We start from the raw sequence: 26,259 nt of genomic DNA, 5'->3' as shown, positions 1-26,259 counted from the left end.
AACCATTAAACACGTTTTTCCCGAAGTTGAGCATAGGTTTTGCGCGAGGCGCTAGTGTGCTAACTGATCCAAGAAATTCAAAGGTACTGATCTTAAATTGCAGTTTTGGGCTTGTGCAAAATCAACCTATCCAAAACAACTAGATGTCAATATTCTAAAGTTGGATCAATTAATGGGGGTGCTGCAAGAAGAGCTATTTTTGTTTCGGAAAAAACATGGACTAAAGCCTTTATCCGAGAGATACATAAATGTGATGTAATTGAAAACAGCATGTGTGATACTTTTAATGCATCGGATCTAATTCCGAGGGAAAAGTCCATTGTTAAAATGTTAGAAATGATCAGGTTAATGGCCGCAAAAATGATTTCAAGGAAGAGAAGATCAATTCAAAAATGGCATCAAAATATATCGCAAAGGCTAAAAAATTACTCGAGTTGAGTAAATCTAGATATCACGAGTGTCACTTAGATTTCAATGGTAATACTGGTTATGAAATAACTCAGGGTGATCATAGACACACGATAGACCTTATCAATGAAAAATGATATTGTAGACTTTGGAATATAAGAGGTATTTCTTGTACACATGTTGTTTGTGCAATTTATCATGTAATAATATTGAAGATTACATTTATTATTGGGGCCAAAGACAAATAGAAGGAGAACTCTTGAAGAACCAAAATCTCATGAAAAAATGTCAAGAAGAGGAAAAAAAATGCATTGCTCTAATTGTGGAAAAGAAGGGCATAACAAAAAATGATGCAATATTATAGTTAGTAATGGAATTGACAATGCTCCTCAAAGTAATGGTTTAGGTAATTTAATGTGTAAATATTAATTTCAAAAAATTAATGTCTAAATTATAGGATTTGATGGTGCATGCACATACACACAAGGACAATCTTCGCAATCACCATGGTCACAAGGACCATTCTCACAAGGCCAGTCCTTACAAAGACCATTCTCACAAGGCCAATCACATCAACGATTCTCACAAGGACAATCCTCACCAAGACCATTCTCACAAGGTCAATTCTCACAAACACTATTCTCACAAGGCCAGTCCTTATAAAGACCATTCTCACAAGACCAATTCTCAAAAAGACCATTCTCACAAGGTCAATCAATCCTCACAACAACCATTCTCACAAAGGCAATCCCCACTATAAGAATTCTCTAGTCTACTTCAGAATATTTTGGATAATATTAAGAAATTTATAATTTCTGATATTATTTTAAGTTTGTATATTTTAAAATAAATTTTTTTTTTATCAATCATTACATTAATTGGGATATTGGGATATGTACTAATTGAGACATGTACTTGAGCAGTTACACATCAGGTGGAGATGCAAGTGGTGGAGATAGAGATGTAGAAATTTGTGGAAGTAGAGGTGCAGGTGGACCAATTTTTATTGGTGCCACCCAATTATAACATGGTATAAGGTCACCAGGCTTAATTTGGAGAGGTACACCGGCTATTTCAACTAGACAACTACAAGATGTAGTCAATGAACAAAAAAAGAAAATTGTTTGGAAAAGACAAGCTTATTAAGTGAATTTATAGGTTTTGGTATATGAAGTTTTTGTAAGGAAATAGATTTTTAAATTTAGGTAGATGTATGTAATGAATATAGTATTATGAATTTGGGTAGATGTATGTAATGAATGCAGTATTTTGAATTTGAGATTTATGGAATGATGAATTTTACTGCTATTTAATTTATGATATTATATAAATTTTTATTAGTATTATATATGTATGTTTTTAGTTTATTTTTAGACTGCTTAATGAATTAGGTTAACAAGAAGAGAAAGATAAAAGTGGTGTGTTTTATTATTTAGTTATATTAATAAAAATAAATGTTAAAAATATATTAATTAAAAAAAAATTGAATTAGTGTTATTATTTAGAATTGTGAAATAAAATAAATATATAATATATATTAATTTTTTTAAAATGACATGTCAATCACGTGACATCATTTAACAAAAACTTAACGGACTTAAATGTTTGGTTAACTAATGACATATATGAACATTAAGCTCAACTACAATTATATGAACTAACAAAAATTAGTTTACTCGTTGTCGACAATTTCTTATGAAAATAATTAAAATAATATATAGTGATTTGCGATCTTGTCGGTCGTACAATTAATTTTACAATGATTAAACTAAGTATTAAATTCGGGGTTGAGCATGAGATAAAAGTGAATATCTTCGAGAATCGAAAAGATATTAACTTTAGAGACATGTTTAAAATGACATTAACAGTTCTATACAAGATTCCACAATAACGTTGCCCAAAAGTTATTGATGCCCTTCAGATGACTTCACCTTATGTTTGTGCATCTGAGAGTAATTGTTTTAAATGTTATAATCAGAAGTTGAGTTCTATTAATGGTTGCACACGATGAATTTTATGTTTGATTTTTCATATCCTTGATTAAAACTCGCGGTAAAGTTTTGTTATTATTCTCAAATTCTAAATTCTTTTATGTGGTGCTATTGTATGTCAGTTTTATAATTGCTGTACGTCAGTTTTATAATTTAATTTTTTTTCAAATATTAGCCCGACATTACAAGATTATAGAATGAAGAGATTCATATTTTTTTTTCTTAAACACAAATTTATTTATTCGTTTCCAAATAAACCAATACAAATTTGCATACAGTGACAAAATAAATAGTTGAATCATTTGGGATATGAGAAATTCCTACCAAATCCCATATTTTTTTTTATCATGGTTTGAAAACTCTATCAATATTAATTATATTATCTAGCATAGCACCGAATAATTAATTATATATTTTATTAATATCTTGTATATTAAATTATTATCCACAAAATACTTAAATAATATTTAATATTTTTAATAGATTTATTTGATTCAAAATTTTAAAATTTTAAGTAAGATAAATTTTTTAATTTTACATTCAATATTTGGGCCGTAATAAGTCATGAACATGTGGGAAAGACAGTCCGGCCCACTAGCAACCTGTAAGTAAAGTGTTTGTTAACCAAAAATCGAAAAGAAGGAATCTAGAGCGAGAAATTCTCAGAGTATAACGGCGGGAGGAAGACGACGATGGCCAAACACGGGAGAGGAGGGAAGCAGGATTCGAAGATGAGCAGAGGAAGCCGTAATAGAACTGGTTTCAAAAAATCTACCAAGGACCGGAATCCTCTCGCCGCTAAAAAAGCTAATAAGCCTAAAGGCAAGTTTTCGCGAAAAAGCACCACGAAGAAGAAGCCAGTCGAAGCGGTTGTAGACATAGAGAAGGTGAAAACAGTGAAGAAACAGAGGTTCATTATTCCTCAACTTACTACTGTGTCTCAGCAGTTTGATTTCTTCATCGATCAATATCAGACTGCTAACAGAGTTCAGCTTTCACCTCTGGAACTTGAATCGATTACAGGAGGTCATCTTTCTTTCTCTATACATTGGACTTATATAAGTTTAATCTGAGAATTAAATTAGATTAATTGCATTACAGTTTGTAGGTTATAAATTATCTGATATAATGTACTTGAATCATACTCGCAACTCGTTTTGATGAAAGAATATTGATCCTTTTTTTATGTTTTAATGCATTGTAAAGTTTTGAATAAATAAATATATTGGATTGAAAATAGTCTTCTAATTTACAATAGAACAAATTTTCACCATGGTATGGCCTTATCTTAGCTGGTGGGATTGGTTGATAGAGGAAAGTGATTGACCATCGAAACCCTAGCAAGTACTGCATTGATAGGTTTAGATTGGTTTATTAGACTCATTGGTTGGATTGAGTATTTATGTGATAAAAAACGATTTTCGAAAGAAAAATACTTGCATAATGTTATATATCGCATTTGGAAGCAGCTTTTAAAGTTGTTTCCATGATTGCTTTTGAGTTTTGATATCAAATTAAAATCTTGAAGTATATTAGAGTCACAATTAAGTAAAACAAGCTGACTTTTACTCTAATTGATAAAGAAATTTGGTTTTTCTTCGTATTATGAAATCCATTCTCTTTGGTTTCTTATGGTTACTTATTCGCTTGTACAGATACAGCTATGGTACAACTATCTCCAGGCGTGGATCAAAGTGCTAGCAATTTAGGTCAACATATGAAGTATGCTTTTGGATCATCTTGGAAAGAATTGCTTTGTGGAAAGGAAGTTGTGGAAGGCCAAATTGATGTTGGAAGTCCATCGCTGCTTGTGATTAGCTTATCTGCACTAAGATCATTAGAACTCTTTAGGTCTGGTGTCCTATCCTTATTAAGTAGATAGTATATATCATTGCTGTCCTTACTGCATCAATTATGGTATCCTCATCTCGTCATAAATAATGAACAAAGTTTCCTTTGTCTATAGGGGAGTTCATTCTCTAACCAGGGAATGCCCTGCTGCTAAGCTGTTCTCAAAGCACATTAAAGTTGAGGAGCAGGTAATTTTTCTCCCTTCTAAACCATTTCTTTGGAGTCAACCTGTTATAGAAACTAAAACCAAGAGGTTTTCAAAGATGTAATTTTTTTGATTGTCTATTATACAGAACTTACTGTCACATATTCACAGTATAATGTGCTTTAACGTGTGTTTTTCCTTACAAAATGGTTAAATAGCAAATTAGCTTAACATTTACCATATCCTAATTATACATATATACTCTAATAAGTAACCCTAGTTACCTCATTTACAAGTATACCCTCAATATTATTATATTTTGCAAACTAATATTACATACATTTTTCAAAAAATGATTTTATTTTGGTTATCATCATAATTTTTCTACTTAATTTTAATTTTAAATTCTCTGACCGACCCATGTTTGAGGAGTTTTCCTTACATCTCTCTATTTCTTTCCCCAGTCCCTTTTACTTTCTTTTGGGCAGTGTGTATGTGGGGAAGGAGTTGCATTCAACTCTAGTCCCTATTCTGTGACAATTTTATATATGCCAGTCTTAGCTTCCCCAACTCCACCTGGTCAAAACAAACTAAAAAATGACATGCAATTCTAAATTGAAATAGTATTATTTTATTTATTTCTTTTTGGTATGGGGTGGTTTTAAATGGTTTATGAGAATTATGATGAATTACAAAATGTTGATAAACTCCACTTAGTTTGGACCATACTGGTTTCCATGTTTAGTTGACTAGACAAAGCTGCATGATGATTAATGGGATCAGGGCCTTCTCGTTCATTTTTGGGGCCCTGGGTGATCTAAGATTTGGAGCCTAAATTTTGAATTCAAAAACAATATTTAATAAGAAAAAAATATGATTCTTATAAAACCTAATTTTTTTTTATAGTACTGCATAAAATTTTTTTTGGGCCTTCTTAATTTTGGGGCCCTGGGCGGTGGCCCATCTTGCCCATCCTAATAGCCGGCCCTCAATGGATAATAATAATCTAGCATAGATAAGTTAATATCGGCAGTTGCAAGTACCATCTTTGATTGCCTTATTTTTATTTAAATTTGAAAAGAGCAGGTGAGTGGGGAAACTTAATAATTGAAAGATTGTTTGACTTCTCCAATGGTTGTTTAACATGTGAATGCAGGTATCCTTTTTGAAGAAACGTGTTAATATTGCTGTCGGTACTCCAAATAGGTAAGTGATCTTTCTATTCAATGTGTTTGTTACCTAGACTCAATCTCAACGAAGAAGGAGAAAGTATCTGTCTAAAGTCTTATTTATCATCTTGCAATCCATACACGAGCAGTTCTGATTGCGACTTTCATTTTGCTATGAATCATATTTGTAGGATCAAGAAGTTGATTGATATGGAAGCGCTGGGGGTAAATAAAGTAAAGGTGGTTGTTCTGGACATGCAAACTGATGTTAAAGGCTTTTCATTGTTCTCTCTTGCACAAGTCAGGTACACACACTCCTTTCCCACATATATATGTTTGTTGCAATTTGATATTTGGGTTTTTTTGGTTTAATGGAAATTTGATTTGCAGAGACGAATTCTGGGATTTGTATAAGAGCTGTTTCCACCAACGTTTCCTTCAGAATGATATCAGAATCTGTCTCTACGATCCAGTTAGCTCCGATTCTCAGAAAGAGAGTTCTTGATGTCGATGTTCTTGTAGATTTGTTAGGGGCCATGATGGTTTTGGACTAAGCCTCTCCTTCCTTTGGACCTCTTCTATTGTTTACTATGTATTGAATGAAGGAAATGAAGCCCCTTTAACATTAGGACAGTTGTCCTATAATGATATGTATTTTAGGGAGGGCCTTTATTAACATTAAAGGGGAGGAGGGTCAAGATCACGTGCTTACCTTATGGTTTTGTAGGACACATGAACATCATCTACAATTCTAGTATAAGCAAATTCTAGATCAAATTCATTTACATATTATTTGTGTTTAGTCACATCTCTATCTTTCATATATTATATGTCACTTATTGAAGAAATATACGTGTGTGGTCTTCTCTTCTCGCCTGCATATTCCCTCTATTTAACGTAATCCATCCCAAATTTGTTTGAAAATGTGATCATTCACAATTTGTAGATATATTCAAATATATTTTTTGAGAAATAGATCAACCATTCAATATTTGGTTTATATATGTGGATATTAATTTGTAACACTATATATCTAACTACTTAAATTACAACCTCTTGTTTATATTTCACATTTATTGCAATAGCAGTCTTTAATGGACAATATTCTTATTCTTATTTAAAATATCAAAGATCACATTTTTAAACCAATAAAAGTGAAGTTATTAAAATTTATTAATGAAATTATAATTTGGATCTTACCAAAGATTCCAAAGAGTACTATTTTTTTTATATCTTTTATCTTTCAAAGTGTTTAATATAAAATTGGACAGTAGGACACCCCTCTAGCACCTTCAATTTTCAAAAAACTTTTCTTTTTATTGCTATTAGATATATATAATTAATATAAAATTTGTCCTTTTTGTTTTCATGTCTTAAATTTATTATTACATTTTTATAACACCAATATGTATCAATCATAATAGTTTGTTTAATATCTCATAGACTCATACATCGTTTTACTTTATTTTAACTATACAATCATTATTGAATTTATCTCAAACAATTTAAATAATAATAATAATTTTAAATAACCACATCAAACAAGTTCTTAAATTAAAAATGTGTCCCATTCTTTATTAGCTGTACTTCTTTCCTCCACATATTTCTTCTATAAATAATACTACTTCTTTACTCTTCACATGAAATATACTCATTCTAATCCTCTCCCTCATTATGACCAAATGTGTCAATTTTCTCAAACTACTACTCATTATAATCATGATCATGATCATGAACAACTCCACCTTTGCCACCCGACCTTTGACACATTTTTCGATGAAATTTGTCGTCACTCGACAAAACGATGAGGTGGGTCGAGTTAATTGTCGGGTCTCAAATTGATGATGCAAAAAGACCTATCCATTTTACTTGTGACATTTTTTCTTATGAAAATCAAATTAAACATTCTTTTATATATGATTAATTAGTTTTGTTCATTTTTTAGGATCATGTGGAATTAGGAGATGATGTGTTGGGAACAACAATTGGAGAAAGATGTGGAGAAAATGATGATGAATGCTTGAAGAAAAGAACTCTCATTGCTCACCTTGACTATATCTATACTCAAAAGCTAAAACCATAAACTCAATTAATTAAGTATAAAGACAATGTATTATATCAATTAATTATTAATTATCTTTTTAGTTGTGTTCATATTTTTTCTTCAATTCATTAATGTGTAAGCAGTTCCTACACAAATATATTGTTGCCAAACAAGATAAAAAAAACTCTTTATAATTAATTTTAGCGATGATAACATGATCTTGTCAACGTGACCACACTGTCATCTTGGACATCACAAAAAGATTTGCACGAGAGATTAAAGAAACGTCTCCCCTTCTTCTTGGCCGAGCCCACGTTCTTTGACTTGGTGCATTCGGCTAGAGCCGCAAGAAAAGGGTCCACGGTGGCCCGGTTTCTCCCCAACGTAGATGGTGTCCTGATCAGGAAAGTGGCGGCTCCGGAGCAAGGAGGCGGTGGGGGAATCTTCTTGCGCTTTTGGTCGTGAAGATTTTGCGATGGATAAATCGAATATAATTGCTTGTGGGCATGATGATTATTATTAATAATAATGGGGCTTTGTTTACACACACCGGGCTTGTCCTCCCATGAGAAAGGCACATTGCTTTTGATCAAATCATCATCTTTTTTTACACCATTCATGATCTTGATATTGATCATGAATATGAGAATATTAATTAATGTATTATATGATCTTCATGCGACATTAAATAATATATATATAAGAGGTAGCTAGCTAGCTAGGTTTCCTAATTTAATTTCATGCATTTCTTCCAACTCCCTAACTGCTGCCTAACCACCCAATTTAATCAAACTTGCTTCTTAATTACGCAAATATTGCTTCCATCTTACTTTGCCATACATGTAATTAATTCATCATTTTTAAAAACACAAAATATATAAATATGTCATCATTTAGTTACTCTGATTTAAATGAGAATCAAAACTTGTGATTTTTTGTCACTATATTTTATTTTCTAATTTATTAGGGTAATTTAAGTGACAATAATTTGTGTTTAAGAAATTTTTAAGTTGATATAGGATCGTGATTTTGTTTGTATGCTAGTTCTCTTAAAAAAAAAATTAATATTACATTTAATATTTTATTTAATTACAATTGTAAACTATGAAGGTTAAAAGAAAAAGATTTTGTCAAATGTTACTACCCTTTTACAAGATATAGTACTAGTCTCTTTCATGTGGAGATTGAAAAGGTAGAAAACCAATTTCCCTTTATAGACTAACTTTACGTCTTAATTTGGCAAGCTTTTAAATCATTTATTTTAACTAATCTTATTCTAATTAATTAAAGGTAATTTGGTGAATAATCGAACTCAACCCTAAATTATTTAGTTAAAGTTTTTGGCCTTATCTTGTAGGTGACGAGGGTATTGAGTTGGCGTGGTACATATAGTGGGGGTTAAGTAAGTCCAGCCAAAACGGTTTCGAAACAAACAAAAAGGTGTGTCGCACTCAAAAAGGACTTCCTGTGATATACCGAGGAAGGGGGAGGATGCGTCAAGTCCGTGACATAAACACTTAAAGATATGACCTACAAAAATTAGTTCAATAATACAAGTTCTTGTATGTTTTAAAGCCTTGTTCAGATTGGGATTTTGAAAAAACTAGAGAGGAAAAAAAAGTAATGATTGATGATGATTTTGAGGAGGTAATGATTATTTTTGGTAAAAAGACTTAAAGGGTATTGATATATATTAATAAAATAAAAAAATAATAATTTAAAATAAAGGGTATTTTAGTATTTTGATTAATAAAACGAGTGATGTGATTGTTGAGAAATGATTGATTAAAAAATTAATTTTGAATGAATTTTTTAAAAAACTCAAAAAAAACAAGGCTTAACAGTGAGTTATAAATCTTCACTAAAAAAATATACAACATTTAACCAAAGAACTTGTTTGTAGTAGATATGTCATTTCAAAGAATTTAGAACTCTATTACGATGATGGTCGACGTCGACAATCATCTTGTATTTCAAACTCTAAGACCACCCACATCAGGGGGTTAAATAAGGTGTTAAATGGGGACTAAATGGTGCATCATGGTACAAATGGGTATCAAATTTTGAGGATTAAACCGGTGCAAATTTCATTTCCAGCTGATGTGGCCCAATGACAGCGCGCCAAGTGGCAGCGCTGGTGGGTTATTTTTTTGTTTTGTTTTCTTTTTTAAATACTACTTTTGCATAATAATTGATCAAAATAAAAAAATATATATATCATTATTTTTTATTTTTCGAGATCTATAAATAGAGACTTAATTTGTGTCATTTGGACACCAAAAAATTTCTGAAATTTTTCACCATATTATCATCCTTGTTTGTATCACTTTTCTTTTGAAATCTTCAATCTCTTTCATGGATTCTTCACAAAACTACAACTTCTTTTCAAATTACTTCCCAAATCAAGCTCAAAACCCAAATATATAACCTTCGAACCAAAATATTGAACGTCCGAAAGATCCCATGAATACCGGAATTCATCCTAATTTTCCACAACAATATATGATGCCACCCAACTTTGGCATGCAATACCCGTATAACCATCCTCGATTAGAGTTTTAAAAACACTACTTAACAAATTACCAATGTTTAGAGTGTTTGTTTTCTTCTTCGTTTTAAATAATATTTGTATGTTTGATTTACCAAGTGATGAATAATATTGTTTGTGGTTAAAAAAATGAAATTATGTATGTATATGCTTAAATGATGTGGAAGTGAGAGAAAGTGAAAAAGTAATTTTGATACCTTGAATAATACTCTGCTTTAGGACATGCTAAAAAGTAAGTGTTAAAATAGGTGTTAAGTTGATGTGACAGGGTATTAAATAAAAATTTTTGATACCCTATACATAGTCTAATTAACTTTTGGTTTGTATAAATGTACATAATTGTGGCTTATTTTATTTGGTTAAATATCAGGTTCAATTAATTTGTTTATAAAAAAATATTACTAAATAATAAAAGTATATCTTAAATTTGTTTTTTTTAAATAATAACAATAATAAAAAAAACTGTATAATTTTTTTTATAAGAAATAAAATCATTTTAACTATCACTATTTTTAATTTTCAAAATTTATTAATAGTTATTTGATAATGAATTATATATATATATATATATATATATTTTAATTACAATCAGTTAGTCAAACCTGTCAGTCAACCAAAGCAACCATTGAGATCTGTTAATCATGTTAAAAGGAATTTGATCAAATGATCCTAAAAAATGCTTAATTTTAATTGTGAATTTGACCGCTTTATATTTTTTTTTAACGAAAATACTCTTTCGCGTAACGTAATGGGGATGATCGTCACGCAAAGGGAAAATATTCTTTATATAAATACTTAAATTTTTTTCATTTCGTTATTTTTTTTTTCTCTTTTCTCTCTCTCTATTTCGCATTCCTTTTCTCTCGCGACGGCGGCGGAACCCTAAACGAACACATCATACAGATCAACGACGAAAACTCGTTCTAATATAATGTGATTTGATCGATTTATATTCTTATTTTCATTATGTTCATCTTCAATTCCTAAACCATGAGGTTGTTCTAGCTGTTCATCTTGTTAATATTGGTTGTTCATCTTGTCGATGATGATATTTGCAGATGATGCTTTGAATCGGTTCCGTTTCAGGAAAGATTAATGTGATTCTCGCGAAGGGCCGTCCTTTCTCATGATGAGTCATCCCTTCTAGCGATGGGTCATCCCTTCTAGCGATAGGTCATCCCTTTCTTGAAGAAAAAATGACTTGATGGGGGAATTTCTTTTTTCCGTTCTTCTTTGCTTTAAACATTTGTTTGTCGTGGCTGGGCCTGTGTATTTTGCTATAAGAATAGGAATGCAATTTGGGATTGAATAAGTAATTGTCCATTTCATGTTTCAATTGTTGTAGTGATTGAATAAGTTAGTGTCAATTGTTATTTGTTAGTAAGAATATAATGTGCTTTCTCTCTTTTGGACATCTTGATTTTTTTTATCGGATAAAAAATTCATATTGTACAAATTTGTTTTATGAAGTGGTTTAGAACTTAATTTGATTGCATAAATTGAACAAATTAACTCCAGACTGATCTAAGTCACACAATATTAATGTCAATAATTGTACAATCTTATTGAACATTTGACTTACCTTGTTTAGAGAATACAGTGTATGAAAAATAGTCTGTTGTACATCTGATGATCATTGATGACATTAAAACTTATCGTCTTGTAAAAGAAAAGAAAACGAAGAAGCGTGCACGATCATTGAGTTTTTGTTTTAATTAAACAAACATAGAAATGTGCCAAACTTCCTTAAAATAGACATGACAAACAAAAATGCTAGTTATACAAAGGAAACAACACATGATATTACAAGCAAAACTGAAGGCAAATAAATACTTGGTCAGTCTTTTGGCAAAAATAAGATGAGATTTATAAACAAGAAACACAAATAGTGTCGATGTCATTGCCTTCTTCTTGTAGCATCAAATATGACGCACCCTAACCTACCAATTTGACAACCTTCCATCAATAATCTAATGGATTTCAACTTCCCCATCCATGACAAAGTCCATATGCATCCATAAAACCACAATGCCCATGATCATGATCACCGTGAACATGATGGTGATGATTGTTATCAATCGCTTCATCATGAATCTTCTCCACATGCTGTTCTACCAAAAAAATTTCACTCTCCTTAACGGGTTTTGATAAACTTGACAAAAACTCTCCTTAACGGGTTTTGATAAACTTGACAAAAACTCATAAATACTTTCAGCTAGTTCATCAGCATTATCATCATAACCATCATTCACAACAACAATAAATCAAGTATGAGATTTAGCAATTTCCTAAACCATGTTTTTTTATCAACTATTATTCAGTAAGTTAGTTAATTACCTGAGGCCACCTCCTCCCGAATGTGTAAGAATCGACGCATGTGATAAAAAAACATATGTCAAATACAAAATGGTCAATCAAATCAATTCAATTCCTAAGCAGTTCAACATAAAGTAAAATCATATCAATGGACAATAAGAAATAATGTTTAGCATCGTCCACACATTCGAGCATGGTCAAATGAATAATCTTTGTAATAATCATGAAAGAAATTGAAACAAATACTTGTCCATGGTACACAAAAGGCTCATACGTTGCCAGGAAGAGTAACAACCAAAGTCCTCATAGTCATTAACTTCCAAAAACTTCTAAGGATCTCTCCACGACAACAATGACGAAACAAGTAGACAAAATACACATGCGCAGCCACGACTAACAAATGTGTAAAGCAAAGAAGAACGGAAAAAAGAAAATCCCCCCATCAAATCATTTCCTTCTTCGCGAGAAGGGACGACCCTTCGCGAGAATCACATGAATCTTCCCTGACATGGAACCAATTCAGAGCATCATCTGTAAATATCATCATCGACAAGATAAACAACCAATATGAATAATAAGATGAACAGTAAGAACAACCTCATGGTTTAGGGTTTGAAGATGAACATAATGGAAATAAGAACATAAATCGATCCAATCACATGATATTATGATAGGTTTTCATCGTCAATCTTTATGATGTGTTCGTTTAGGGTTCCGCCGCCGTCGCGAGAGAGAACGCGGAGAAGAGAGAGAAGAGAGAGAAGAGAGAAAGGAAAATAACGAAATGATTTTTTTTAAGTATTTATATAAAGAACATTTTCCCTTCGCGTGACGATCCTCCACGTCACGTTACGTGAATGAATATTTCCGTCAAAAAAAATATAAGGTGATCACCCGCCCAACTAAAATTATGTGCCGGTCACCAACGCATTTAATGCTTTTTTTTAGGGTAATTTGGTCAAATTTTCGAGTTAAAGGCTGAATGCAATAATGTTGTATAAGTTGAGATATCAATTGAGATAGTAATATAAGTAACAAGGTTCATTTCAATATATAACATAACTTAAAGGACCATAATGAGTTTATTTCCATTGAAAAAATGGCTTGACTGTTAGAACAAAGGAAAAGAAAGAAGGAAGAAATCCAATCTTCTTCTCCGGCGCTGCCATGAGCAGCACCTCTAACGAATTGAAACTCGCCGTCGTTAATAATGAAACGTGGTTTCAATAAACTCTCGCTCCGACGAGTCATCGTTTGATCGAACCACTTTTCGAAAATTAAACATTTATTTCTGGTAAAATTGTTCTCTATGGCACCGTTGGTCGCCAAACTAGAAAACGTGCGTTTTTGCACCATCATAACTGGTGTTTCCAATCTATTGGTGATATTTCTCGGCTCTATTACAATGGCTATTGTTTATCCAGCATGCGGTCTTCGAGACCTTGCTTTATTTATGGTGATTATGTTCGTTTCTGCTGTTAGAATTATCGTTTTGATCCGTACTGGAATTGCTCAGAAAGCTACCGCCACAATGATGGCTGGCTTGTCAATGGAGAACGTTTCCCTTGATGCCGCCATGCGCCAAGAGAGACGGGTACTTGACTCTTTTCACTTCTCTTTTTCCCTTTTTCCGGATTGCATTTTATCTTGATATCATTATTACTCCACTTCGTAAGCTATTAGTTGAATTGGTAGCAGAAAATTTATAGCAGCTTCTGTATGTTGAAGGAAACATGTTTCTCATGATATAAACTAAGTGCCCAAGTTTGGATCATTAGTTGAGTTGAAGATCTTATTCTTTTAAGGGAGGCTAAGGGGTTTATTATTATTATTCAAAAAGGTCATTGAGAAAGAGACAGTTACAAGAAAAGAAAGGGGAAACAATAATAAAAACAAAAACAAGGTCAAATCATTGCCTAAGTTTATGAAGAAGATCAAGAATGTCCTACACTGAGTGAATATGAGAGTAGTTTTCGATTGATGAACGAGCTTCTCAATCTTCTAAGATGTCTTTCTTTATAATTGAAACTTGTTTTAGTCCACTCATAACATGTAATCCACCATTATAAACAGATAAAAGGAGTGATAGGACAATGGGAGTTATATATGCACTGGTTAAAGTGGTTAATAAAGTTTTCAATTTGACCTGATACTCTTAATTATTGGTACTTCTTATTTGCTTTGTCTTCTGGGTTCATAACTAATTCCCATTTGTCTTGGAAAGATGTGTTAAACCCTCCACTAATCGATCAAGTCATCATAAGAAAATACTGAATAACTTTCAATCTAGTTTTGTGGGTAATTTGGTTTAGTACTTGCTCTCTTATTTTCTAGCAATTGTCTTTTCATTATGATGACTGACTCTACGACAGTACGTGCATAATCAGCTCAGCCTATATGTATATAAATGCATTTACAGAACATTTCATTTTTTAAGTTATCCAGTTAGGTGTGAACCTTTTTCATTCTGACTCTAATTTATCAATGTCAATTTGTGCGTATAAGTTTTGTTATTCTGTCGGACAGGCCAGGTACAAGAGATGGATTTTCTGGGTGCGGTTCTTACTTTTAACAACCATAGTGCAATTTTCTGTAGCAGCTGGCCTCGTGCTCATTCTAATTAAACATTCGGCCAAAGGTGGAACTTCAACTAACTGTGTCATAGGTAAAGTTGGATGGTGTCTATGGTAAATTTTTCTCTGCCTGTCTAAGGCTTTTAAGACCGAGTAAATATATGTGGGATTGCTTATATTGTCATTTGCAATGAGTTCCTGCATGAGAAGCCATTTATTAGAGATTTGTTACAGTAGTTTTAAAATTTGGACTGCAGGGTATATTTCACATGGCAACGATTGGCAAAAACTAGTAATGGTCCCTTTCTTATTCATTGTTTTTTCTCTGGCCTTGATACAATGCTTTACTGGATCGGAAGTGCTAAGATGGAGGTCCTTTTATGCATCTGAGAACAAAATATGGAAGGCTCATTACAGGGAGGTATTTGATAATGGCATTCGCGAGGCTTTGTGCTGTCTGGGGCGTTTCAAATACTTGTAGGTGTCTTTGCAATTTAATTATTTCGCATGACATAGATGCTGATCAATTTTTGTAAAGGAATTACTCCATTTAATGCAATTATCCAGGAGCATATTGGAGGAGGATGAAGTTTATTCTGTTGCACAGTTACTAGGTGATCTTGTTGCTTACCGTGCTTCAGGAACAGGACATTTGGAGTTTATTGCAGGTTTTTATCTATCATGACACTAATTCTTTCACATAATTTTTTTCTAAAATGGTCATGAAGGCTCGAACCCACAACCTTGTGGCCATGAGTCACTAGCTAAACCAGCGTTCATTCTTTCACATAATATGTATGATTGTTGGCTATTCCTTTTATGAATCTATCTGTAAAATAGATATGCTGTGTAAATGACCATATTCTGCCAACATCTTCTTTGTTCTATCTATTATACTCAATTTTGAGTGACATGAAATAAAATATGCAACCAGGACTTGCTTTACTACAGAGAAACAATGCGGGTCTTAAACCTTATGAAGGGTCATTAGAAGCCCCTGATGAACTGATTGAAGATGCAACTATCTTTCATCCATTTGCTGAAGCTGCCTATACGGTGTGTCCATGAGACAGTGAATGTATACTTTAGCAATCACATTAATATAAGCTGATATTTCTCATGGTACAGGGACTGTTACTTGATGTGGGAAGAAATCCAATATCGTTTCCATGCGCATGGCTGTATAGACAAGGGATATTCACCCCATGGAGCCGCAACAGGTCTACAATCCTGAATACTTGTTTTAAGAATTTTTTCTGCATTTGTAAACTTACGACCTTTTTTTCCTTTAGGCGTCCCGAACTTAGAGGTGACAACTGGTGGCGCGGTCATGCAGCAGCATATTTGAAATATGTTAATGTACCACCAGAAGCACTACGACAAGGGCGAGTTAATCAGGTTTATACTTTCTTGATATGTTGTTATATGCATTTTGTGTCATTTTTCTATGTTAAGTTTCTATTAATAGCTTATGTGTATGTTTGTATGCTTTGTGAGAAACTTTGGGTCGGCTTACAAGTTTTGGAGAGCGGCATGGAAAAGAAATTGCACAATGTTTGTGGTTGATATATTGTGGGAAAAAAGATCCTGCTGATGAACTAAATCTGAACTATTTTGCTTAATTACAGGTACTTGACCTAGGTAGATCCCATGCTAATCCATCAGCCACTGGAGGTGCAATACCTTTTTCATGTTGCACTGCTTATGTACCAAAAAGAATTATGTTTTGTAGTTTCAACTTTAAGCTGCATTGTTTTAAAGGACTACTTTTGAACAATGGGCATGAAAGTAGCTTGAAATTGTTATTCCATTTACATCACGAAAGTAACTTTTATATCTCTAATTGTATGACAAAGATGAAAAATGGACGAGCAAAATTTAAGTACACCTTCTGAACAGTTTTTTTTTACTGATCTGAGATTGTGTACTATAGCTATCTACATGTGATAATATGAAACATCTTTACTGCACTTGCTATTTTTTGTATCCTTCACAGTTTTAACTCATCTAATAAACAAGGGTGATTTGTGTATTATTACTCATTCTCAGCTACTTCCCAAACATGATAAGTAATAAGCAAGCTAGATTGGTAAAGAATTCCGCCTACTAATCTGTATCTGTTATTTGTTACTGATTCTTTTCTCCTTCCACCTCCCTAAAAATGAAAAGTTTGTATTTCTGTAATTTCTCTTAGTTTATATTTTTTTCCTGCTCTTAACCTGTCATATTCTTCATGTAATTCTTATATGGATTTCCCTTTCAGTCAAAGTGTGAAGCTGCATACTTCATTGTGGTTCTACATCATTTAAAATCTCTGGTAATAGCTGTAAGAGGCACTGAGACTCCTGAAGACCTTATTACTGATGGTTTAGGCAAAGAATGCATCTTATCTGCTGAAGATTTAGAAGGATTATTAAAGCAAGTTTTTTAAGTCTCTCTTTTTATTTACTCCATGCTCCCTCTTCCTTCTTATTTATATATTGGTCTACTTGCTTCTTTGTCAAACTTTCTGATATTTTCTTTTGGTTGTGTTCTCATGTATGATTTTGTTTCTTTTCCTAAATTTTGTTTCCACGAAAAGGTTGACACCTTCTCCTGTTTCAGAAAATATGATACAGTGGACTCTTGAATACACTCATTATTGCATAGTTATAAGTTTCTTTTTCATTTTTCAGTACATAAAAGGGTTGTAATCATGTTAAATCCTTTTCCATAATTCTCTTGGGTTGTTTGTTTTATAGTAGGTTTTGGATTAGAAGTAATTTTGCAATTTTAAAACATTTATCAAATATCAAACTGAAAAAATCAAATATTTCCATAATATGTGATTTGAACAGAATATCTCATAATAAATCAAATTAGCATTAGAATAATGTAGTTTTATTCATTAATCTAAAATCCGTTTATGCCTAACTTTTGTATTCCTTTTGTTCAGTGTTGATCTAATTCCTGAAGATATAAGGCAAAGGGTAATTTCATCAATGCCACACTATGGACATTCTGGCATAGTTGAAGCTGCAAGAGATCTCTTCATGCAGGTTGAAGGAAACCCAATGCCTGCTGGTAAGTACCTTCATTTTATTAGTCAAAAGTTCTTTTTGCATCCTTTATAAGATTTCTATGATACAAAATAAACATAAATCGGCAGCCTTGTGTTTCCTTCCATTGTGATTTACGAATTGAATGGGTAGCATGAAAAAGAAGGTATATAAATTTTCATTTAGGATTTTAAATGTATTTGTTTTTATTGCATTTAAGGATGTGCTCATGTTCTTAATACTTGCTTTTATCCAAAAAAAAAATATGGTTTAGTTATTTGAATCTTCCAATGTTGTAAAGATATAAGTAAATAAATAAATATTTTATTATTATCTATAGATGATGAGCTACATTAAGATAGAGGGCTATTTAGTAGATGATCCCATTGACATTAATTTCTACATTTGCGCAATGGTAGTTCTCGAGTTCATAACTTCCTCTATACAATAAAAGGGTCCATCCCATGTCAATCCTTTGTTAACTGCATATTTCCATTTTTTTCATCCATCTTAATATTATATTTTTCTTATGCTCTTTTTATATTTGTTCACGTGTTACATCTATTTCTCATAAAAATGCTAGAGCCAATTTTCACAAGAAACCATTTTTTAGATTATACTATGTCATTGGGATCAAGAGGATTCCTTTCTTCTTTGTTGGGAGCTGGTTGCGAGTGTGAAGGCTATAAAATCCGCATAGTTGGTCATTCTCTTGGAGGAGCTGTCTCTGCAATGCTAGGACTGAAGGTAAGATCTTGTACATCGATGAACATACAAAATAAATAGTTGCAGTTTATTAGTTTAGTTAATAGCAGTTACATTGTTATCATTTTAGTTTGTTTTATTCTACTTCTATAAACATGGATCTTGTATTCAAATTTGATTTAGTTAGAAATAATACAAAGTTTCAATTCAGTTTTCTTCTTCTCTGAAATTCTAGGATTCGTAGACAATAAATTCAAAGTTGACTTACGAGTTGTTTTATTACTTTGATTGTACAGTTATACGGTCGTTTCCCAAATGTACATGTATATGCTTATGGTCCTCTGCCTTGTGTGGATCCTGTTATAGCGGATGCTTGCTCGAACTTTATTACAAGGTTAGTTAGATAAATCTTTGAATCTGCTTGAAGTTGTCTATTTTTTGGAGACATTCTTGCAAAACAAACGTCAAATACAAACATGTTATGTTAGAGGATAAAATGATCAAACAACAAGTTATGTTAGAGGATAAAATGATCAAACTTGACAAGTCTCACATAAACTTGTGTGTGTATTTTCCTTGAAGGCTGCCTCGGAAAGCTGCATCATAATCTCTTAAAAGAAATTGCTTCTGACAATTCCTATATTTATCAACTTTCTGCAGCATTGTCTATGACAACGAATTTTCGTCACGTCTTTCAGTTGCATCGCTAATGCGTCTCCGTGCTGCTGCACTTTCCGCGGTATCAGAACGCACAACAGATTCAACCATAATTTCGAAACTTGCTCGTAGATTCTTTTTCTTGACCACAATGGAGATAAGTGATTTTCAAGAGAAAGCCGTCCCAGTTTCAGAAACTAGCACTTTAACAGCTCGAGATATAAAACGCGTTGAACATGATAATAATAATAATATGAGGCAAACAACGGAAGAATTGAACAATCCATTGTTTGCCCCTCCTGATATTAGTACTATGTATGGTGATCCGGCGACTGAGTTCTTGGAAACTGTATTGAGACCTGAAAGGGGATCGGTTGGGGATGTTCCAGAAACATTCTTGCCTGGTTTCATCATTCATATAGTTCCTGAAGGAAATCAATTTGAAATGTTTGGATGGAGAAACTGGATTCTCGAGAATACTCATAAATTCAAGGCTTATGTTGCCACCAGAGAAGATTTTATGGAGATTATTGTTTCGCGTAGGATGTTTCTGGATCATCTTCCTTGGAGGTAATTATAAGATCTCTTTGGTCTGGAAACACCTGGAGCTAGCTGAAACTGAGTTTGAACAAGAAAACGTTTATAATATTTTGGAACACAACTTAATTATAAACATATTTATAAATTTGTTGATGTTTTCTCGTTCAGACAAGTTCCAGCTCCACGTGTCCAATGACTAATTGTTTCATTTCTATTTTTATTAGTTTTCTTATTATAATATAAACTCCTCGTGTTGATGTAAGTAGATGCCAGTATGCTTTGACCAAAGTTATTCAAACTCGGAATAATCAAGCTGTTGATGATGATGGGCTGCAAATGGCATGAATTGCGAAAAATACAGGAATCTTCCTTCAATGGTTTGTTCTATCTATATATTCATGGAATTTGCATAGAAATGTGGATCTTATTGAGGTTTATAATTGGGAAGAATTTGGTTAGTTAGATCATATGATGAAATGTGATTATGACTCATGTCTTTCTTTTTCTTTTTTGATTCCTATGTTTCTTTTAGCACTTTCTTACTTTGTTTCTTTCTTTAACAACTGTTTTTTTACTTTTGATTTTCATGGGAGATTCTCAAAGTGAAAATATACATCTTTATGTGACTGTCTTTCCTTACAATGTAGGATTATGTCAGATTTTTATTGGATTTTTTTGAAGAAAAATCTTGTTGGATAAAAATGTAGTTATTTAGATTTTAATTGGTTCAATTATTATAATTTTTGTTTTATATTTTGATCAATTAAACGAAACGAGTGATTGGATGTTTAAAAAATAAGATAAAGAGTTTTTAGTAGAAAAATTAAAATCAAACTAGCTTTTAGAGATAGTTTTATTTTGGTTTTTATGGGTTTTATAAAAAAACATGATAAAAATATTATTTGAGTTTTTAATTAATTTAACTATTAAAATATATATTATTATTTTTTAAATTTAATATAATTTAACTAAATTAATGTTATAAAATTAGATTTTATTAAAATATTATCAAATAAAAAAACAGATCTGGAGCTTCTTCGGTACAAGTGATAAAAAATTTATATTTTATAAAAAAGAAATATATATAAAAGAAATATATATATATATTTTAAAGAAATAAAAGATATTTTAATTAATAAATTATGTAATTTAATTGATAACAGAATAATTCAAGTGATATTTGACTATTATGAATTTAAAAAAATATCAACCGCCCAAAACAGAAAAATGGTATATTAAAAAAAATAAAAATAAGAATAAAATAAATAGTTGAAAAGAAGACAATAATAAGACAGGTCAAAAATACGCGTAAAGCTGTCAAAAGAAGAATAAAAAATGAAAATAAAAATAAAAAAGAAATAAAAAAGAAATCGCTTGCAAACACAACAAATGGAAACACACAAATACGCCATTTAAGCCGCTCTGTCTCAAACATTCCAATAATTAATTACGCTACTTGAATAATTCTATTTTATTTAAAAATAGAACATTAAATTAAATACATTACAAAGTTAGAAATTTTAATGAAAAATACAATATTAATGATTAGCTCCAATTATTAATGTTAGAGCTTTTAAAGTCACAATGATTTTGTTTCAATGTGCCTATTTTAGACTCTCTTTTTTTTTTTTTTCTTTCTTTATATTATTATATTTAAAAATAATTTTATCTTTTTTAAAACTTAAAAATTGGAATTAAATACTATAATTTAACTTTAGAAATGTCAAATTGAGACTGTCTTTTTCAAACATTACAACAATTTAAAGTTTTTTATTTTTAAAATGATTGAAAACGATGCTTTGTTTTAAAAATTTTAAAATCATTAATTTTTTTTACGTTTTTTTAACTACTGAACTGAATTTCAGTGGAACGACTATCAAATAAGTAGTTATAAGTATGACGTAAATAATAAGTTAACGATTAGATGAAAATTCGATTAGATTTTGGGACGACACTTGGTGTAGAGGTAAATGTTTGCCGATTATTTTTTCTGAGTTTGCTTCTGTTTCTATTTGTAGAGATTATCGGTCAAAGATTATTTGACATTCGGTCTAGTAATTTTGATAACCGTATCAAATATAAAAGAAGATTGAACAGTGAGGAAAACATGTGTAATAATAAACTTTTGTTCATGGTTAGAAATAAGCGTTTAAACTCGTCTTCTTGGGGTTTTATGCGGTGATGTGATCTAAATAACTTTCATATAAAATATTGTTACACTTTATTTAATAAAGTTAATCCGATTGATATTTGTTGGGAAAATTTATGAGAGTCTAAGATCTCTACCAAGATTTCCTGTTTTGGTAGTAGTGTCATTCACAGCGGAATTATCGCTAACGATATATATATATAAAAAAAACATATTATTATGAATCGTTGTCATAGGTTTACAAAGAGGTTGAGACGGATTCTCATCTATTTTTATATTGTCACGCTGTTGCAATTATATGCAGTCTTTTGTGGAATGATTGAAATACAATGAATTATGCCGGAAACCGTTAGTGGTTATTGGGAGGCATGGATTGAGACAATAAAAAATGCGAGACTTAGAATATAGGTCTTTATCTCTATAATTTTCTGATGAACTATCTGGTTGAAAAGAATTCGAAGAACTTTTAACAACGAAAATAAGTAGTTAATGATTATTCGCAAAGTCAGATATTAGATTCGAAAAACCTGTAAATTCGTAGGGAGATCTTTTTACTCTTCTTGAAAATCTTGGAGCCAATAAATTATTCTAATGTATATTATCAAAGTTGTTCACCCAAACAAGACTTTATCTCTCTCTCTCTCACTAGCCGCTTTTTTGTCAGCTAGAAACCACATTTAATGCTGGTTCAACTCAAAGCTGATATAATGAGCAGTCATAGAACTCAAATCTAGAAAGAGAGTTAACAATGGCGAATTCAAAATATTCCCTAATACAACTCCTCCTTCTCCTACTCATCTTCTCTCTTCTCACCGCCGCCGACGATTCCGCCGTCATGACCAAACTCGCCGCCGGCATCTCTCCTTCCCGCAAAACCTGGACCGGTACAAACTACTGTTCATGGCAAGGCATTAGATGCGATACATCTACAAACAGAGTAATCTCCATCAATCTAGATTCCGCATCTCTCTCCGGCACTCTCCCCTCCGATCTAAACCAGCTCTCTCAGCTCACCACACTCGCCTTACAAAGAAACAGTCTCTCCGGCGTTCTTCCTTCCCTATCAAATCTCTCATCTCTCCAAGAAGTTTATCTCGACGGTAACAGTTTCACATCTATTCCTTCCGATTTCTTCGTAGGTCTAACTGCACTGCGTGAGATTTCTATATCCGATAATATTGCTCTAGCGCCTTGGTCTATTCCAGATTCCATGACTCAGTGTGGAAGCTTGGTGACTTTCACCGCTAGTAACGCTAGTTTAACTGGTTCCATTCCGGATATCTTCAATTCCTTCCCAAGCTTGCAGAATCTAAGACTATCTTACAATAATCTGACTGGATCTCTTCCTTCTACCTTCGCTGGCTCTGAGATCTCGAATTTATGGATCAATAACCAGTTCAACGGACTATCTGGAACCGTTGAAGTTCTCTCTTCCATGAATCAACTTTCACAAGTTTGGCTACAAGCGAATGGATTCACCGGACCGATTCCAGACCTATCAAATTGCACGAATCTGTTCGATCTACAGATGCGGGATAATCAATTCACCGGTATTGTTCCACCTTCTTTAATGAATCTTCCTAATCTGCAAAACATTTCCTTACAGAACAACAAATTGCAAGGTCCGTTCCCTGTTTTCGGTTCTAAAGTTCAATCTACAGTAAATCCTACCAATAGTTTCTGTCAAACCTCCCCGGGGCCGTGCGATCCTCAAGTGACTACACTTCTTGAGGTCGCCGGAGCTCTAGGTTATCCGACGAGCTTAGCTCAGTCATGGACAGGGAATGACGCTTGCCAGAGCTGGCCGTTTGTTACTTGCGATTCGCAGCAAAAGAATGTGACTCTTGTGAACTTAAGTAATAAGAAATTTTCAGGAACTATATCTCCTGCGTTCGCGAATCTGACTTCACTTAGAACTTTGTTGTTGAATGATAATAGTCTCACAGGTATTATCCCTCAGATTCTAACTAACATGCCTCAGTTGGTAACGATTGATGTAGCTAATAACAATCTTAGTGGTCCAATTCCTGTATTTCCATCAACGATCAAGTTTACTCATAACGGAAATCCGTTTCTCGGTACGAATATCACCACCGGAGGCGATCAAACTCCGGGATCTGGATCGAACACATCCTCTCCCGGTCAAGGTGGATCGGCAAAAGCTTCTTCTGTATCGGCTGGTATGATCGCCGGTATCGTAATTGCAGTCACACTATTTGTTATGGTTGTGTTATTCGTATCGTACAAATGCTACATCAAGAAACGACATCAGAGATTCGGTAGGGTTGAAGGATCCGAAATGGAGAAGAGCGTTACCACTAGCAGTATAAATGGAGTAATCGGAGGAGGAGGAGGAGGAGTGGTTGAGTTACAGAGTCAGAGCAGCGGGGAACACAACGAGATGACGGTTTTAGAAGGAGGAGGTAGCGTGAGCATCTCAATCCAAGTCCTTAGACAGGTGACGAACAATTTCAACGAAGAGAATGTGTTGGGTAGAGGTGGATTCGGAGTGGTTTACAAAGGAGAGTTACACGATGGAACTCAAATCGCGGTGAAAAGAATGGAATCGAGTGGTGGAATAAGTTCTAAAGGAATGAACGAGTTTCAAGCAGAAATTGCTGTCTTGACGAAAGTGAGACACAGGCATCTTGTTGCTCTTCTTGGTTATTGCATAAACGGGAACGAAAGGCTTTTGGTTTATGAATACATGCCTCAAGGAACATTAGCTCAACATTTGTTTGAATGGAGGATACATGGTTATCATCCTTTAACTTGGAAACAGAGGGTTACGATGGCATTGGATGTGGCTCGAGGAGTTGAGTATCTACACAGCTTAGCACAACAGAGTTTCATACATAGAGATTTAAAACCTTCAAACATTCTTCTTGGTGATGATATGAGGGCTAAAGTTGCAGATTTCGGTTTGGTCAAGAATTCTCCTGATGGAAAATTCTCTATGGAGACTAAATTGGCTGGTACATTTGGCTATCTTGCTCCTGAATATGCAGGTAAATCATTGTTTTCATTACTTTTTCGTAAACCATATGAAAGAAACTTACACGACCCAAAATCTCAAGTGGTCATAAAGTTCGAGTCTTCGCATCGAACCATTTAAGAAAAAATTAAAAAAAAATTCAAAAGTTCTAAATTAAAGAGGATCATGACTTAAATGAGGTATCATATATATTGATTGTTTTACCAAAAATACACTTCAAATGATTAACAATAAATAATACACTTGAATTTATATCCTTAGTTTGTTTTTACCCAAATAAGCAATTTTGATATAACTTGTTGATTATATATCCAAATTCAATTGATCAAGGCCCTGTATATAGTATCAAAATTTGTGACTTTGACTTGTTTTGTTGGACAGCTACTGGGAGAGTGACAACAAAAGTAGACGTATACGCATTCGGAGTTGTATTAATGGAGATAATAACAGGAAGAAAAGCCCTAGATGAGAATATGCCAGACGAAAGGTGTCATCTGGTAACATGGTTCCGAAGAGTTCTAATAAGCAAAGAGAATATCAAGAAAGCAGTGGACGAAACACTATTGGATGGGAGTGACAACGACAAGGACGAAGAAACATACGAGAGCATTTGTAAGGTGGCGGAACTGGCAGGATACTGCACAGCCCGCGAGCCATATCAAAGACCTGACATGGGTCATGCGGTTAATGTGTTGGGACCGTTAGTTGAACAATGGAAACCCTCTTCTCAAGAACACGAGGATAGTTATGGAATTGATCTACATATGAGTCTACCTCAAGCTCTTAGAAGATGGCAAGCTGATGAAGGAACTTCGACTATGTTTGCAATCGGAGATTCAACCACGTTTAGCCATAGCCAATCGAGTATTCCTTCTAAACCTTCTGGATTCGCAGACACTTTCAGTTCAATGGATTGCAGATGATGATCATGATGATGAAGATACAATTAAATTAATTATTCATTCATTATAACTAATTCTACAATTGATTGATGATTATGGAGGTTAGGTAAAAATGGTTAATTTTTGTTTTTGTTTTAATGTTGTTGTTGTATTCAATATCTCACATTCTTTAATTGATATTATTATTTGAGTGGTTTTGATTTGAATGGTATGAAATTAATTTGCATA

At 32.8% G+C, this 26,259-nt stretch overlaps 3 protein-coding genes and 1 long non-coding RNA gene across 4 annotated transcripts; all 4 read left to right on the top strand.

Moving 5' to 3' along the window:
* The first annotated feature begins 3,046 nt into the window (after positions 1–3,046).
* LOC124920726 (uncharacterized protein C3orf26 homolog) lies at positions 3,047–6,356 on the top strand. The gene is made up of 6 exons (XM_047461314.1): positions 3,047–3,425; positions 4,055–4,250; positions 4,366–4,438; positions 5,552–5,601; positions 5,756–5,869; positions 5,955–6,356. The coding sequence occupies exons 1-6, from the start codon at positions 3,092–3,094 to the stop codon at positions 6,067–6,069; spliced, it is 882 nt and encodes a 293-aa protein (XP_047317270.1). The 5' UTR covers positions 3,047–3,091; the 3' UTR covers positions 6,070–6,356.
* Positions 6,357–7,204: 848 nt separating this feature from the next.
* Positions 7,205–7,718, top strand: LOC124920824. Its single transcript, XR_007097648.1, has 2 exons — positions 7,205–7,373; positions 7,510–7,718. It is a non-coding gene; the product is annotated as an uncharacterized LOC124920824 (long non-coding RNA).
* Positions 7,719–13,600: 5,882 nt separating this feature from the next.
* Positions 13,601–20,539, top strand: LOC124920692 (diacylglycerol lipase-beta). Its single transcript, XM_047461246.1, has 13 exons — positions 13,601–14,066; positions 14,999–15,137; positions 15,303–15,522; positions 15,613–15,713; positions 15,980–16,101; positions 16,174–16,265; positions 16,338–16,443; positions 17,309–17,463; positions 17,981–18,108; positions 18,697–18,830; positions 19,085–19,182; positions 19,449–20,015; positions 20,252–20,539. Exons 1-13 carry the CDS (start codon positions 13,782–13,784, stop codon positions 20,328–20,330), a joined length of 2,226 nt encoding a protein of 741 aa, XP_047317202.1. The 5' UTR covers positions 13,601–13,781; the 3' UTR covers positions 20,331–20,539.
* Positions 20,540–22,835: 2,296 nt separating this feature from the next.
* On the top strand, positions 22,836–26,259 carry LOC124919611 (receptor-like kinase TMK4). Its single transcript, XM_047459885.1, has 2 exons — positions 22,836–25,142; positions 25,511–26,259. The coding sequence occupies exons 1-2, from the start codon at positions 22,883–22,885 to the stop codon at positions 26,050–26,052; spliced, it is 2,802 nt and encodes a 933-aa protein (XP_047315841.1). The 5' UTR covers positions 22,836–22,882; the 3' UTR covers positions 26,053–26,259.

Source organism: Impatiens glandulifera, chromosome 1 (genome assembly GCF_907164915.1).
Source record: "Impatiens glandulifera chromosome 1, dImpGla2.1, whole genome shotgun sequence".
Lineage (NCBI taxonomy): Eukaryota > Viridiplantae > Streptophyta > Magnoliopsida > Ericales > Balsaminaceae > Impatiens > Impatiens glandulifera.
The sequence above is the reverse complement of the archived record's forward strand: the minus strand, read 5'-3'. Positions and strand labels throughout refer to the sequence as shown.